Source organism: Acomys russatus, chromosome 12 (assembly GCF_903995435.1).
Source record: "Acomys russatus chromosome 12, mAcoRus1.1, whole genome shotgun sequence".
Lineage (NCBI taxonomy): Eukaryota > Metazoa > Chordata > Mammalia > Rodentia > Muridae > Acomys > Acomys russatus.
In genome coordinates this window covers 23,530,947-23,548,697 of record NC_067148.1, presented here as the reverse complement: position 1 = coordinate 23,548,697, position 17,751 = coordinate 23,530,947, and the positions used below count along the sequence as shown (strand labels likewise).

At 40.9% G+C, this 17,751-nt stretch overlaps 1 protein-coding gene across 2 annotated transcripts in view; it reads right to left on the bottom strand.

Annotated features, from left to right (window-relative positions):
• Farsb (phenylalanyl-tRNA synthetase subunit beta) overlaps nt 1–17,751 on the bottom strand; it is a 61,942-nt gene that overhangs the window by 12,814 nt on the left and 31,377 nt on the right. For both annotated transcript variants that reach the window (XM_051154016.1, XM_051154017.1), the window contains exons 15-16: nt 15,136–15,253; nt 3,616–3,771 (exon numbers count right to left, since the gene is read on the bottom strand). In XM_051154016.1, coding sequence (XP_051009973.1) covers nt 3,616–3,771; nt 15,136–15,253 — 274 coding nt within the window. The remainder of the gene's footprint in view (nt 1–3,615; nt 3,772–15,135; nt 15,254–17,751) is intronic.

Sequence of the window (17,751 nt, the reverse complement as noted above, 5' to 3'; positions counted from 1 at the left end):
TGATCAAATGCCTCTAAAACAGTCTGTGCTGAACTTTTGAAACCCTTAAAATGCTCTGCAGTTTGCAAACAAGTTAAAGGTCCATCCCCCACCCCTCAACTTGACCCCATTCTATCATCAACTTGACAATCTACATCACTTTATGGTCTTAAATTGTAAAGGTGCTTGGAAAATGAAAACTATGTATGCCTAGTGAGCATGGCCCCTGCTGGCTGTGGACACGGCTTTCTGAGGGCTGCTGCAGGGAGCTGCTACTCCACAATCAGTGAGGCCACGCTCTAATGTCAACATGTTCTCTGGGATCAATGTGAAGATCAGCCAAATGAATTTCCAGATCTCTCCTAAGTTCTAAAAGGAAGATTAAGTTCCATTCTACTTACTTCCCAGCAAGGCAGTACAGAAGGAAGCTTGGCAGCACGCATAAAGAGACAGAAAGACACAGGCCTGACTGACATGAGCAAGAATCTCTGCTAAGCAGACTAAGCCGCTAGGGATGTTTAATTATTAAAAAGTAAACCATATGCTAAAGTAATAGAAGACAGCTCAGCAATCAAAAATGGCATGAAACAGTAGTTCTTATTCTGGTTCTACTTGCCCTATTCTGAAGATCTTTTCCTACCATATATACATTTTATATGCACATATATATATGTGTGTATATATATATATATACACACACACACATACGTGTGTGTGTGTGTGTGTGTGTGTGTGTAAAATAAGTATACCCCTGAAGAAAAGATATAGCTAAACACAGTTCAACCACTAACCTCCCTGCCTACAAAGTGACTCAGAAGTCTAGAAAACAGTTTTTGGTTTTTTGTTCCTTAGCTGTGGTATACGTGCATACACATCACAGTGAGAATATTGGCTTTGCTGCTGACTTATTTTGACAAGCCATTTATTTAGACCTTGATTTTTCTGACCATAAAAAAAGATAATCATATTTGTCATTAGAGAATCAAAACAGACTGAGAAATCCCTATGAAAAATGAAGAGACGTTACTTATAATGACACTAATTGTCTTTGGCTTGATGGCTTTTACAAAAAGCATCCCAAGAGAAAAACACCCAGGAACTAGGCACGTGCCCCCAGAACCCAGGGAACCGAATGTGGTCACTGATGATGATGGGAAACTGATGATGGAGAATGAAAGTAATTTCCCTACTCTTTTCGAGGCAAGCCAGTTAGACATAGTAGATAATACTGATCCAGGCCACCCATGGATACAAGCTATATCAAAGTTTTTCACAGTTATAAAAATGTTAAAGCTCTATGGTATTCTGAGAGCTAAATGTAGACTCAAAAGGAGAAATAAGTCTGAGCCATTAAATACTCGTATCAAAAAAATAAAGTAAGCTAGGTGTGGTGGCTCCTGCCAATCATCTCTGCACTTGAGAGACAAAAGAAGGCTAAGCAGACAGATCCTTCACCAAAAAAACAAGGGCTGGGGGGTGTAGCTCAGTAGCAAACACAGTGTTTGCTGAGACTGCCCAAGGCTCTGGGTACAGTAACTAGCACTGGGGGAAAAAAAAATTGTCCTAACCAAAAGAAACAGCTATTTAAGAAATAGTTATAATCACTGCATGGTTATGTGGCACACACCTTTAATCCTAGATTAAGGAGGCAGAAGCAGGCCAATCTCTGTGAGTACAAAGCCAGACTGGTCTATGTAGTGAGTTCTAGGAAAGCCAGAGTTACATACTGAGACTCTGTCTCAAAAAAATGAAGATGAAGAAGAAAAAAAAGAAAGAAAGAAAAGCAGCAGCAGCAGGAGGCAGTGGTGGTAAATGCATTTAAGCCCAGTCATCAGAAGTCAGAAGTAGGCAAATCTCTTGAGTTTGAGGCCAGACTGGTCTACAGCGCAAGTTCCAGGAGAAAGGTGGGGCGATGGTGCAGAGAAATAGCTATCATCTATGGACGTATTTTGAATTTACAAACAACTCTGAGCCAAAATAGCAGACATTTGCTATTGGAAAAATTAGATGGTAATAAGTTGCCTATTGTTTTAAACTTTAACATCCACATGATTCACGTTACATTGAGTTTGTAGTTACAAAGATGTAATTTTTAAGATCAACACCTAATATAAGGCTGTAAGTGGTATGGACTAGGAAAATTTCCCAACGCTGGATACAGTGCTTCTTAAAATCAGTCTTCCTTCGACAGTGACAACGGAAGCACTCATTCTCACCGCTCTGCAGTACGCTGCAATGCTTTCCCACCGTTATCCATCACTGCTCTCTGCCTCCGGACCACTCACTGCTCCTGCAGTAATCCCACTAATGTACAGACCTGTTATCAGTCACCTGCTTCAAAAGAAACAGAAGCTTCAACACTTTCCCTCCAGCTGAAGCCCCTTGCCAGCACTCACAACTCTTCTACAGCTTATGACCAAACGAATGGCAGTCTGCTCCACACACAACCTGAAATGCCCACCTTCAGATTTGTCCAGGGGCTCTGCTGAGCAGATGCTGGCTCCACTTATTCTTTCAAAGACCCTGTGACTTCCCACAAGCTCACTTATGCTTTGCTCTTGGAGTTCTAGAATGAAAGCAGCTGGCAGAGCAGACCTGGATTTGCTCTGAGAACCAGACCCATCTTGCCTGGTTACTTGCCTCCCCTTAACTGCTTCACTTGGAAAGCCAGAGTCACTGCATGGACCCGAAGACCCAGCTCCACCACGGACTCCACTGCATAAGCACATCTTCATTGCATCATCGCTGATGAGAAATGTAAGGGGATGCCTAACTCCTTCTACTATTAAAGCTCTCAGTTTTTATTTGAGCAAATAACACAGCATAGCTATATATTTCAGAGCTATTTCAAAAATGATTTAAAATAAAAAAGAAAACATGCCACAATGAAAAATAATAGTTAAAAACTACCAAAAAAATGAGGATTAAGAAAAATAAATATAAGCAAAACCCCAAAATATTTCTTCACCAAAAATAACCTCTAAATAACACTTTCAAAATAAAGGTTCTGGTGGAAATTTAGGATGCCAAATGAAGTGCTAAAAACAGCAAGGTAAACAGTGGGACTGAGTGGTAAAAATACTTTGCTTCAATTGTTTCTGGGTTTCTTGTCAAGGAAAGTCAACTCCGATTCCAGCTACAAGAGGACAACAGCAAAAGCTGCAGCACTCCTGGGACAAGGAGACCCAGCATGCCAGCAGCACACGTGAGCCTTCTAGGTGGCTGAAATTAAAGCCAGAGGTTGGAAGGGCTTTTGGCAGTGGATGCCACTTTGCTCTTTGGTTAACAAGTGAAGTTTTCACAATGACGCTCTTTTTGCCTTGCCCCAAAGCTTCAAATACACGGCTCTTGGGTGCAGGCTGCACTTTGGGTCTCCCCAGTGCTGGTGGCACGATGGTGCCATGGGGGTGACCACAGATCAGCTACTGCAGCAGCTCGCAGGCATTCTGGAAAGAAACCTCTTGAGGTGCGGGAGAAAAGAGAATAATATTTTCTAGGAAATACTAGCAATTGAAATTAAGTTCTCTTCCCTTTACTGCCTGCACTCTCTAAATCAAAAGCCAAATAAAATGAAACAGGACTTTATCAAACACAGGCTGTGGCCTTTCATGCCATTTCCCCAGCTCTGCATCTTACCTGCTGATGCTTTGATCGTGTAGGCCCCCTTCTCCTCACCGGGGGGCACATCGAGCAACTGCATAATTCTGTCCAGCAGCCCATGAATGACCTCAAACCCAGGGTTCTTGTTGTAATAAACAGCACAGAGATGCCTGGAGTTTTTTGCACCCACATCTAGAAAAGTAAAAACAATTGGTCATTAGGTTACATTAGCTATTTATTTAAGCAACTTGACAAAGTTAACAAAAAGAGGTAACAAATTACTTAACATGAAGAGAAGCATTCAGCCTCAGAAAACCTTGAAAAGATTAAACTTCTCAGCTACCAAATTCTCAAAGGTGCTTACTTTGGAGTGATGTGTGGGGGGGGGGTGGGGAGTGACTAGCTCTCAGTGCTGACCTCAGGTCCAAAGGCGTCACTACAGAACCTGCTTGTAAAGCTTGCTATATACACTCTCAAAAAATGTCCCAGTTAATGATTCATATTCTTTATTCATGATACCATCCAAATAATTTTAAGTACCAAAAGGGCTTTCTGCAGAACACTTACTCTATTGTTTCTAATAGAGAATGAGAACCAACAGATGGGGAGGAAGCGCAGCACAGTCACTTCTCAGAGGACTGTGAGAAGCATTCTGTGCGAGCTTACCTTCATAGAAAATAGCAAAAGAGTAATAATAGTCAAACAAACAAAAACTTGGGGGCTGTGCTCCGCACTGAACTGAGGATCATGCTGTACCCAGATCTTACTTCTTAAAGGAGGTCCACAAATTAAAAAGGAAATCAAACTAAATTATGTTGTTAAAAGGACCTGCATAGGTTGGAGAACTACGAAGCAAAGGAAAGTAGTAACTATTACCAATGTTAGAGAGCGCTTGTCCCAGTACAGGGCAGGCACTGTAGCAAAGCATCACACTAGATGCTGAGGATCCCAGCAGCATTCTATCTCTTAGCAGGTGGTAGTTACAATATTGTTTGCTTTATAATCATTAAAATCCTGTATGTTATATATGTGATAGATAGATATTTAAACTGTAGGCTATACATGTAAGGTATAAATGTGTGTGTGTGTGTGTAACATTTTCCCCCCACAATTAAAACCTGGAATGAAAGGCTGGACAACTGACTCAGTGGTTATAAGAGCACTTGTGGCTCTTGCAGAGAGAGGACACAGTTTGGCTCCTAGCACCCACCCCCTGGAAGTTCACAACTATCCATAACTCCAGTTCCTGGGATTCTAACTCTGTCTTCTGAATTCCAAGAGCGCCAGGCATGCATGGTATACAGACATACTTGTAAGCAAAATACACATACATAAAATGAAACTTAATAGAATCTCTCTTTTTTTTTTTTAATGGAAGAAATAAAACAAAGGCTATGAATCAATCCCAAAGACATTACACCAAGAGAAATAAGCTAGTCACAGCAGGTCAAACCTACATGATCCCCATATATGAGGTACTGAACCCTTTGCTTCTTGATATGATTGAAAGCAAGACCATATGTGTGCAATGCAAGGACACTACCATGAGCTACACCCTCAGCCATACCTTATAGTCATACTCTCACAGAAACAGAGGTGGGAGGGTGGCTGCCAGGGCTTGTAAGAAGAAAGTGCTATCATTGGTCACAGGGATACAGCCATGTAAGATGAGAAAGTTTCAGCAGTCTTCCACACAAGAATGTGTAGAGCTGCTGCTGTGCTATGCATGGAGAAGGGTGCTGAGACAGTAGCTTGTATCTGCATTTTAAACCACCACAATAGTTTTTAAAAGTATGTGAAGAATGAAAATTATGCAAATATAGCCAAAATCAGAAAGGACTCAAAAGATCTAATGTTATATTTGAATAGATTTTTTTTCTACTTTTGACTATTTCAAAGTCTTTCCATGATTAATATATATTATCTTTTATAAAAATAAGATAAACTGCCAGGGAGTGGTGACATACATCTTTACTCCTAGCCCACAGGAGGCAGAGACAGGCAGATATCTGTGATTTTGAGGATAGCCTGGTCTACGGATCAAGTTCTAAGATAGCCAGGGCTACACAGAGAAACCCTGTCTCAATGCCCATCCCCGAAAAAAGACAATGTAAGACTCACAACCTGAGATGAACCCCAGTGGAAAACTAAATAATGAACCAGTGTATAAAGAGGGAGACACTACTCACAGATCAAACCTCAGCAAACTGTCAATGTTTTTATCAAGTGGCAGGGCCTCAGAGGCACTGTACTGAATAAAAGAAGCCAGCCGCAGATGGCTACAAGACACATGATCCACTCAAGCCACGGTAGGAAAAGCAGATTTTAAGCAAATGAGACTTGATGGTAGTTGTATGAAGTAAACTGTCAGGGAAATGCAACTAGAATAGGAAAATATGGTGATTTTCAGGATGTTCAGGATTTCAGGGTGGTGGTTTAAAATATACAGAGAAATAAAGGAAAATTTAAAGTCAACAGCATCATTTAACTTTAAAGCTAGCATATAACTTAGGTGTATACCACGACCTTAAAAGAGAGACACACACTACAAATTCTGAATGCATTTGGCCTCGCTTTGCTTTTTAAATAAGGAAAAAAGAAAGAAAATAATGCCTACCTTGGGAAGTAAAGTGAAAACAGCAGCTGCTTCCTTTTAACATGACTGAACAGAAGCTCGTCCACAGCCTCTCCATAGGTAAAAGCTACTAACCATGGCTGATATAAATGGTCTGTTATCGTCCAGCCAGCCAGAGACTGTGGCATACACACATACCAGTGGGAAGCTTAGCCAGGTACTGAGTACATATCAGCTAACCATCAGGGCCAGTACTTAGCTCAAAACACTATGCAGCAAAGATTACTGCTGCCATGAAACAGATGGAGAAACCAAACCTCAAGGCAATTAAGTAAAGTTGCCTGAAGTCAAGCTAACTAGCTCAGGCTAATCATTATCAATTGCACAGCTCTGAAGTTACAAACCAGGACTTGCTCAGGCCTAACTACAACCCACACTCTCTCTCTCCACTGCCCTACCGTCTGCCATAATAGCTTAGAAGAGAAACAGCATAAGGGGTAAATTCGTGCATGGCCATATAGCTGCTTAAGACAGTCAAAGATGTGCATTCTTGAAACGTTTTTGGTACAAAGAACAGATGTTTTACTTCTCCAAGGTTTTCCTGATTCTTAAAAAATGTCATTTAAGTCACTGAAATAGATTATTTTTAGTATTTTAATTTATGGAGATTATATTCTGAGTAAACTTCTGACCAAAGAGACATGGAGAAAGATCTGTTTTCGCCATTTAACACTTCTTCATGCATGCTCTCCTTGAGGCACTCTAATTTTCCTTTGACAGTAATGGTCAAGGCCATACAGGGCTCTCACAAACTAAACATTTATTTTCTCAATATGTAACTAAAGTCTGGAAAAGGTAAGCACAAGGAAGTAGCTACCATGCCAGGCCAGGAGCAGAGTGGACTATATCCAAGACAACATAGGGACGGCTGAGGGGACAAGACTGCCATGCTGCCCCCTTGCTACTGTTTCCATCTTCAAGGACAAAAAACTCTGCTATCTAACCTCTATAATCAAAAGTGCAAGGATAAGGATCACTATTAAAGTCAGGCAAGCACAAATGCCGGGTAAACCAGCAGCATACAGAAACTAAAATGAGAGGCCTAATTCTCCTGCAAAAACGTGAAAACACACACACACACACACACACACACACACACACACACACACACACACACACACACACACACACACAGTCTCTCTCCTGAAGGGAAAAAAATTAAATGAAACAGAACTAAATTATCCCTTTCATACTACTGACTTGCTTCTGGGTATTCCTGCCATGTGGTACCCATTTGTTGGTGTCACATGCTTCCACTTTAACACACAGGCACGTATAGAAACTACTTTGTAGTTCCACATTCACTGTGAGAGAAGAGGCCAGCAGTAAGGCCACCATTCAGAGAGCTTACCAATGTAAGCGAGAAGCTGCTTTATTTTGGTAACCTTTGCCTTAGACCACTTTTTCCCAATCTCCAAATTACTTAAAGTGAACCTTTCTGATAACAGTAAAATAGCTAGACACAAAATACAATTTAAAAAAAAAAAAAAAGCAAATTATATGCTTTGAATGACTGTAGCAAAAAAAAAAAAAAAAGAAAAATTACAGAAAACAATTTTTTAAAAAAGCTGGGGATGTGGCTCAGTTGAAAGAATGCTTGCCTAGCACTGCATGGTGGCACAAACCTGACAGGAGGACCACAACTTCAAGGTCATCCTTGGGTATACAGTGAGTTTGAAGCTATCACAGGCTACACAAGGTCTTGTCTTCAAAGATAAAAACTAAAATTAAAGTTTATTTCATTTATGAAAGGTTTCAGGATGTTTTTATCATACAGGGAAAACTATAAACTAACGTCTAGGTTTAAAATAAATTAACGTCTAGGTTTAATTGTATAATTGGCCTAAGAAAGGCCACTGACCATTAGGGCTCTATGTACTATGACCTCATTATTTAGGTGTCTCCTCCCTACCTCACCACTGCTTTTCTCTTTCCAAAGGTAGCACCCCTTCTGGATTTGTTTCTTTATATTTTGTTAAAACATTCCATACCCTCCATTCCCATCACCCACCTACAGAAGAATGGCTAGGTATGCTAGAATTCCCATCCCCTTGCCTTCTGCACAGAGAGGCTGCATTACATCACAGGAAGTACAGACTGCATGCCACAAAGTAAGAACTATTTAGATTCCATGCCAAAGCTAGGGTTTGTTGGAAAAGCCTCAGTTCTTTATAACTCAGTTAACAGACCTCTTGTGTCATGCCATCAAACAATTCTGCTTTTTAAATGGGCCTGCCAAGTATGTCAGCCTAAATTATCCGTGTATTTCACAGACTTCAAAGTACTGCCTGGAGAGAGCTGATCTAAACCACCCAGAGGAGGGGTAGCTAGATGCAGTTCTGTGAGCTTGGAGAATACAACAGATGACTTTAAGGAAAAGAAAGGGGAATGGTACATGCTGTCCCGAGCATGCAACTCTTACATATATTCCAGGCACGTGACTCTAACATATATTCCAGTTGGCACAGGCTCCAGAGCACTGAGGATCCTGGTACACAGTGATTAGAGGGGATTAGTGGTCTCTGGTAATGATACCATCCAGGGTACAATGTCTTCCTATGCTCACATACTGTCAGAACGAAAGAGGATGGAGAGGACAAAAGAGCTTCTAAAATAATCAAGGTCTGATACTGTACCCACGCTGGAGATTACCAGCCAACCAGACCCAGAAAATGAAGCACAGCACCTTCGCTTCTAAATCTAGCCTATCCAGCAGTGCTTTCAACAGTGGCACCTATAAAACTGTAACTCATGCTGCAAACCCATCTCCTGAAGAATTTTAACTTTAGTACACCCTAAATAACTCACAAAGCGCCAAGAATCCTACAAAAACATAGCACCTTGAAAAATAACAGATAATGTAGGGAAACAAGAAGCCTGATATACTCCCAACAGGACTATAAATCAGTACAACAAAAATAAACAAAGTAAAGACGTGGATGCACGAGAGGGACTAGCTGGGGAGATCGGCAGCAATGTGATGGGGACAAGCAGTGGTGGCATGACAACGATGACAAAAACACATTGCACATGTATGAAGACGGCTTAAGAGCCAACTAGGCACCTTTAATCCTAGCATTTGGGAGGCGACAGCAGTAAGATTTGAGGCCAGCCTGGTCTACACAGCAAGTTTCAAACAAGCCTGGGGTATTTGTTTCAAGAAGAAGAAAGAAAAAAGAGAAGTAGAAGAAAATAAAATGGCATAGTGAAGTCTATTTTAAAGGTATAGTTACTATATGTAATATAGTAACATATGCAATGTATGTATGTATGTATGTGTGTATGTATGTGTGTATGTATGTATGTATGTATGTATGTATGTATAAAACTATAAGCTGAATATGTTGGCACACATAAACCTATAAGCCTACCACTCAGGAGGCAGAAACAAGATGTGAGCTTGAAGACAGTCACGCAGCAAGACCTGTCTCAAAACCAACCACAAGAAAGCAAAGCAAAACAAATCAGTAAAATAATTGTAAACAATAATTTACTAAATTTTCAAATATACAAACATGTATAGATAGGGACTGACAAATTGTTATTTCTAAAAATACATGTTTGTGCAAGGGAAAATGATAGTCGTTGAAAGACATCCTTTAGAAAAAGTCTCATAACAATCTCATCCTCTCTCTGCTTCCACATGGTAGAATATTATATAACTATTAAAAATGAGATCAATAATATGCATTCAGATAGGCTAGATCAATTACAAACCCATCTGTGTAAACTATAAACCATCACCTTGCTCTACACTGCACACAGAAGTGTAAGATGGTGGCAGATATATACAAGGACTGGAAGGGAATTCTACGTGTGGAATGAAGGAAAAGTTGAAGGTCTTTTGTTTTTAATTAAATAGAAAGAACAAAATTCTTAAATCATCACATATTCATGAAAGCTTAAGAGTATTACAAATATATGTTAAATCATAAAAAACAACTTTCCTAAAATGGTTCTATAAAGTACACACTTTTCTTTTAAAATGATGCTGAAAAGCCAAGAAACAAATGTGAAAAGAAATCTCTAAAATTCTCAATGCATACAGGGGAAGAAATATATTCCTGAGGGTTGGCTTTTATTCAGTTAACATAAACCTGGAATGGATTTTTATCTATTAAAGAAACACAGAACTGGATGCATGACAGGGCACATTATGCTCACGTTATAGATCTTAACTATGTGGAACCACGCACACTAAAACAACTTTCTGTATTAAAAATGATATATTTACACAGCTAAGATGCCATCTCATATGTGAAGGATGCTACTTCAAAAATTGTTAACGTCAGTCTCCTTACACCCATGTTTTTTGAATTATTAATTGGAAATTCTACATGCCAAAAATATGAAATGGTGAAATTAAATTAATTCAGACTGATGACATAAGCCTCTTCAGAAAGCCGCATCCACATGTGGATGCTGAATAACCTTCCATTATCTGCGGCTCCAGAGCTGACGGCAATGTCTCAGAAAATAGGTACTCACAAGCCTATAATGGAATGCTCCTCTTGAGCCTTTGCCTGACCCTTTATTTTACTCACGTATGTCTATTTTTTTGTCATGTTTGATTGAACCCAAGGCCTTATGCATACCCATACATTTAATATTTGGTAAACAAAAGACAGATAAACACTAACATCCTTGTGTGCGCATTTGTATGCACAGAATGTTGAGGAAACGAACTCACACAGAAAGACCAAACAGTTAGTTTCTGTGTCAGCCATCATGCACAAGGGAAGAAAAAGAAACAAGAACTCTGAAACAGATCTTGCAATTAAAGGCTTAAAATCCAAATTCTTTATTTCCACATCCACTTAGGGAAGGTTAGGAGAAACAGACAGTCCTCTCAGTTAGAGACGCATCAGGGACAATGTGAAAGTTTGGCAGCTACTTAACTGTAACCTGGAGGCAGGGGGAATGGAGCTCAAAGCAAGAGCCGTTCTGGAGGATGGAGGAAGGGTTGAGCTGGTGATTGTGCTTCGAGAAGACAAGGGAGGCCATCTAGAGCCCTGCGAGTGTCCTAACCCACTCCACTCAATACAGCAGTGACTCAAGTCCAAACCTTCTGAAATGCTGGTGCAGAAACCAAGTGTAGGTGACTGGTGCCGAGAGTCTGCCACAGACGCACGTCACGCTGATACAATCCTGCTGATAGAAGTTACTCTTTACAAAGCCAAGCTCATGCATGTCCTTAGGCTCTTCCTCTTTCACACTTAGCTATCTTTAATCCAGAGAGCTGTGTTCTTGCCATTTCAGTGAGATCTTAGGCATACTGGCAGCTTCCATGAGCACCAAGTGAAGAACCGTGATTGCAGAATTTAATTGTATTTAAAAAGTGGGAAGTCTGGATTGTGCAAAATGAGCTAGCTTTTCCAGGAGGTGGTCTTTTGCTTATCCCTGCAGTTTTTCTGGCTTTTAGAAATAGTTTGCTTACAATCTGGCTATTCCTGACATTGAAATGAATGAGCTAGTAATGTCTGAAACCAACCAGAAACTTACGCAGCAGCCTTGCCTGCTCTCCACTGCTACCCTCCCTGCTACAAAACTGAAAAACTTACCCTAAGGCAGAGTCTGTACTCAGTTTCTTATTCCAAAAACACATGCCACTCTGTGCAACAAAAGGGATAAATCAACTTAGTCCCTTGAGTCATGACTAATTTTTAAAAGTGTTACAGCAACTTCGGATCTTGAGGCTCAACAAATGCAGTGGCTGGCTCAGCCTCAAACAAGCCAAATGTGCCTGAGTTACAGTGGAAGTCTTAATACTCAGAAAGTGTGCCTGACTTGGTTTAAAAAATGGCAGCCCGACAGCCTCATTCATCATGATGGCCAGTGAGAGGGGTCCACGTTAGAGTGAAATGTCCAATTAGGTCAAGCAGGAAGATAGGAGCTGTCTTGCCTGCATTCAGAGGAACTTGGGTCACACAGGAAAACACAGAAACCCACAGAAGATTCCATTTTCAATTTCATTTTGGAAGCTGTTTGTCAAGCAGACATTGAGATGAGGCTTAGGATGCAAGGGTTTTCTCAGCACTCCAGAGTGAGTCCCTGGCAGTAGTAGCTCCTTTCTCTGCATTCCCAGGGCATTTTGCACATTCCCTCCAAACTGAACATGGCTAAGCTGGGCGGCTAGTGAGCTCCGTGTTCTGCTTCCCTAGCCTTGATATGACAGGCATATGTTGCATGATTGGGGCTTTGCATGGGCGCTAGGGATCCGAGCTTCAATCTTCATGCTTACGTGGCAAGCATGCTCTTATATTATAAAGTAGTTTCTACTTCGCTAACACCATGGTGAATGAGACCACCTGGTTCTGCTTACCACACACATCTCGACTTTTTTGACCCCTAATTTGGGGACTACTCACTAAGAAGAACTTGGGAACTTGCATATTAGTTGGAAAATCCCTCTATCGTTTAACTTTATTATTCAAGGAGTTTCATTTAGGAACACATGGAGGAGGAGCAATCTTTCACTATCAAGCCTCTGGGCTTTAAGGACAGCCTCACCATCCAGGTCACCTCTGACTGTGCCTGACTGGCTCTGCCCAGCCCCTCAGCCCACACAGCAACAATGGCAACAGGACCTTCAAGTGGGGAGTGGTTTACTTTTAAAAGTAAAGTCATATTAGAATGGGTTAGGTCCTCTTAAAGGGGGGAAAAAAAAAACAGAAAAAAGAAAATCCAGTAACACAAAGTCCCTTAAAGGTTAAGATTTAAAAAAAAAATCAAAATCAAATCCCACTGTCTCAGCAAAGTACAGCAACACTGCTGGCCACCCTGGGCTTTTAAGCATGATAGCAGAAAATGGACATGACCCAGGACCAGCAGCATCTGGCCCTGAGACTGCCACCACTGTAACAAGAACAGCAGTCATCACTTACTATGTGGCTCAAACTTTCCAAATGCAGCTTTGCTGGATCCTTATTACAGCTAACAAAATAAGTGCTGTCATTGCTCCATTGTACAGATAAGAAAATTGTATACCCCGGAAAGCATAGCTAAAACCCACGCCTTGTGGTTGCAGTCTGCAGAGCCTGGACTCACTGCTGCCTCCCCTATAGATGCTGTAGACCCTTTCCTGTAGGCCAAATGACATGCACTTATTTAGAATACTGCACCAGAAAAGTGTTTGTTATGAAATAAGATCCAGGCCCACCTAAACAGAAAACATACTCCATCTCAATGAAAGGAAACATGTTTTCAAGATCATTGACTCAGTGAGCAATTTACTTCCTTTCATTTTCCAAATGCTACTGATACGATATAAAATATTAAAGAAAAAGAATAAGCCAGTGCAAGACAATGGGTAAAGTCAAAGTCACATCAGGTAAATACAAACCGTGGAAAAAACAATAGGTTGGTTTCAACTGACACAGCACAACAGAGGAAGGCTACAGAGAACTACTCCCTGATAAGAAAAAGCACAACAGAAATGCAAATGTCTGAGCTAAAACCAACAACAACAAAACCCAGCTCAGGTACTGCACCCAGGTCTAAAACACAGCAGTATACTTACTACTCTGTGGCTATAGCCAAACTCTGCAGCAATTGTAGGACCCACAGCTGCCCCTCACTCTCATCTCCCCCTCACCCCCATTGTGAGCACACCCAGCCTGCAGAGCCATTAGGGAGCCCTGTTAGTTACTTACTGTAAAGGGCCCACTGCTGAAAGAGCGTTACAAAACTTTTGAGGAAACACAGTGTGGTGACCATATCCTATACTGTAATTGTGAGCACCCCATAGAGGATCGAGATGCTGTGAAGCTCAGAGAACAAACATGGGAGGAAACAGACAAAGTTAACAGGCCAGTGCTACTCTACGCTCTCAGTATCTCCACCACTGGAAAAACTGAGAATCCTCAAACTCTTCGCGTTTTTTTCTACTTTTTAGTACAGATTTGTTACCTCAAGAAAATTCTGCAGACTATAGCTTGGAGTTAGTTTAAGAACCACTCACGGCGATAAAGACTGACGTATGAAATCAGAGGTCTAAGGAAGGCTGCCAGCAAAGTGGTCACGTGAGGCACTGCTCACTCAAGGGCCATGGCACTCATAGGTCTAGACAGTCAATTTAACTTAAGTTTGCATTAGAAAGAGACTTCGAGGAAAACCAGGCTTCCAAAACTCCTAAATTCATCTTTATTAAACAATCATGCATTCCAAGTGTTGGACCAAACACCCTGCTAAGTAAGTACTTTGAAATTAAGTACTTCAAAGGGAAAAAATATAAAATATATTCACAATAAACATTACAATAGTGTTGGGCAATCACAGCTGACCACAATGCCATGCTATGAAAGTCACAGGGTGCTGGGAAAAAATGTTTCCAAGTGCTCTGGTGGCCTTTGGTTGTTTTTGTCACTGTCATTCTCCTTCCCCTCCCTCCTCCCCCTCCCCTTCTCAGGGTAGGTACTGAGATGAGCTTAGGGACTCACACATGCCCACAACATGAACTATATTCCCTGCCCTCTATGGTGGTTTTTAGGATAAAGTTTCAACAGGGTTTCTCATAACTACTAAATTCTTGATAAAAATGCGCTTTCCATTCCAGGAAACAAGAGACACAGCCACCAAAGCCTAGGTTCTGCTAGAATGCAGATTCAAATAAGGTAGCTATTAAAGAAATAACAGGAGGGGGCGTGGGACACTTAAACAGCATGTTTGGTAAGAAGTGTGGCGATGTTATGTAACGACAAAGCAACGCAGCTGTGGCCGGGCTCAGTTTAGAATTACCAACTCAAGGATGTGCTGACAGTGATGTACCAACTCCAACTTACACTGAAATACTATGAGGAGGGAGTAGCAATATGGAAGGAGCCTGGCTGTGTGTACAGGTGTAAACATGCTAACTTCTCTATACAGAGCTAAAATTCACATAATAAAAATGCACTTGCAAATCAGAAGTAGCTCACTCTTACCTTTGCTGGAATCTTTTACTACAATGTCAGAGATTTCAAACAGTTTAAGAGGAAGGGGCATCTTCCGGTTTGCTGCTATGGTCTTCAGAAGGCCAGGAAGAAGGGTAGTGCGCGCCACCTACAGGAGAAACTGGCAATTCACACAGATGCAAGAACAACCAGCAAACTCAGTTAAAGAAGACAAAGCAGGCCTCTCCCAGGCTATAAAGGAAAACACTTGGAAAGGGCAATGCCTTAAATGTCTGAGTCATTTTAAATTTTCAAATCCAATTCACTAAAAGAACTGAAAATATTCTCCATTCCAAATTAAAAAAATAAACAGTAATAAATATGATTAAAAACAAAGTAAGAAGCAAGCACAACTCAATGATTATTCCTTCCTAAAGATTGGCTTTCATTATAGTTTTTTAAACTAAACTGGGTTTTCAAGGTTGCACATGCAAATTTTTATATCCTGTCTCCTTCCACAAAGTAATTGAAGTGGCCCAGGCTGGACTCCCAAATGCTCACATTCAGTCTATAATGGCTCTTACATGCTTTGAGCTAACTGGCTCAACTCCTCTTAGTCAAGTTTCCCCTTCATAATTGACTTTTACTTATCATTCTCTCAGCTTCCTCTTTCTCATCCATTTGCAGTGAGTGTAAAACAAATAAATACATGGAGTTTTCTGACCCTGACATGGTTGTATGGCCTATAATACACTCCCAGTGCTTGTGAGGAGAGACAGTGAGAATTGTGAGTTCAAGGCTAGCTAGGACAACATCATTTAAAGCCAGTCCGAGCTGAGCTGCCTAGCTGCCAGCCCAACATGGTGGTGCACACAGGGAATCAGACTGCCAAGAGCTCACAATCAGTTTGGGAGTACTGGGTCAGCAAGACCCTCTCTTAAACAAAGCAGCAAAGTGATTTCCTTATATTTAGCTGTTAAACCTGCTTTTTACCTCTTACACTCTAGTTCCCTCCTTTCTACAGAGGCTGTGTTCCTAGATGCTCTAGTGAGATCGGAAACCAAGCCGCATACATATGTACCTATAATAACTGCGTATATGCTGGGCACAGCGAGAGACCAGTTATGATGGCTAATGATACACTATAATAAAGGTTAGTCAACACAATCTCTTTTCAAGATATCTTACATTACTATAGACCTTAGTAATCTCACTAAATATTGATTTTGGGGTTTTGGAAAATTTTTTTTAACCCATACATTAGACATTTTCACCTTTTTTTTTGTTTTGTTTTTGTTTTTGTTTTTGTTTTTTGAGACATTTTTACCTTTTAAAGGAAGTAGTTACTGCTCGGCCATCACACATGTGGGTTCCAGGATCAAACTCAGGTTGCCAGGCTTGCTGGTAAACATGTACTGAGCCACCTTGCCAGCTCAAGCAACTACTTTTAAAGATAACTCTTCTCAAACTAGATGTGCTGGTGCACGTCTATAATCTCAGCCCTGGAGGTAGAGGCGTGAGCATCAGGAGTTTTCATCTTCAGCCTCATAACAGATCAAGGCCTGCCTGAGCTAAATAAGTGACGTAGTCAGGGTTTCTACTGCTCTGGTAAACACCACGAGCAAAAGCAGCTCGGGGAGGAAAGGGTTTATTTCATTTCTCAATTTCAGTTAACAGCCCATTGCTGAGAGAAGTCAGGACAGGAACTCAAGCAGAGCAGGAACCCTGAGGCAGGAGCTGAAGCAGACGCCATTGAGGAGCACCATTTACTAGCATGCTCCTCATGGCTTGCTCAACCTGCTTCCTATAGCACCTAGACCCACCAGCCCAGGAGTGACACCACCCATAGTGAACTGGGCCCTCCTCCACCAATCACCGGTCAAGAAAAAGCACCACAGGCTTTCTTTCCCACAGACCAATCTGGTGAGAGCATGTTCTTCACTCAAGATGCAAAACAAAAACAAGCAAAAAAAAAAAAACTGCTCAGTTTTGTTTTTTTAAGTTTTTCATCCTTCTTAGTATAATGGTAAATATCCCCACTAATCAATTTTTGTATAGATAACCCTTAATTGCTTAGTCAAAAACCATTAACAACATAAAAGTTTAAAACCAGAATCTGGTCAAACTTCTAGATGTAACCACTAATTTATGGTAAATACAGGACCACCAGAATACATTCAGCAAAATCCTAAATATGGAAAGCCTATAGAACAAGGGACTCATGGTTTTTAACAAATAAAGAGAAAGAAAGAAGGTGAGTGTGAAAGACTCTGGGATGTGGAGTAAATGATGGACTAATAACTTACAGGCAGCTTAAGCAATCAATCAACTTTAATGTATAGCCCCAAGCGAAAAAACAATGCAGCTGGGAAGACTTCCATGGTGACAGCCATTGGAAGACTTAATGTTACTGTTAACCTGGGGACAAGTGAATACTACATAATCTTGTTTTATAGTCGGAATAAACAACTATGCATTCTAAATAACATCTTTTCTTTTCCTGCCCATTCTGTAACACATCCGCTGTCAGAGAAGAATTACACAGGAAAAGGCTTATACCAAAATTATAAGCCCCTTTACATTTAATTTAACCATAGTAAGAACAAAGCTGTCCTCTGCATTAGTAATGGCAGAATGGCTAGGTAAAACGGGGTAATGCAGAAGTTG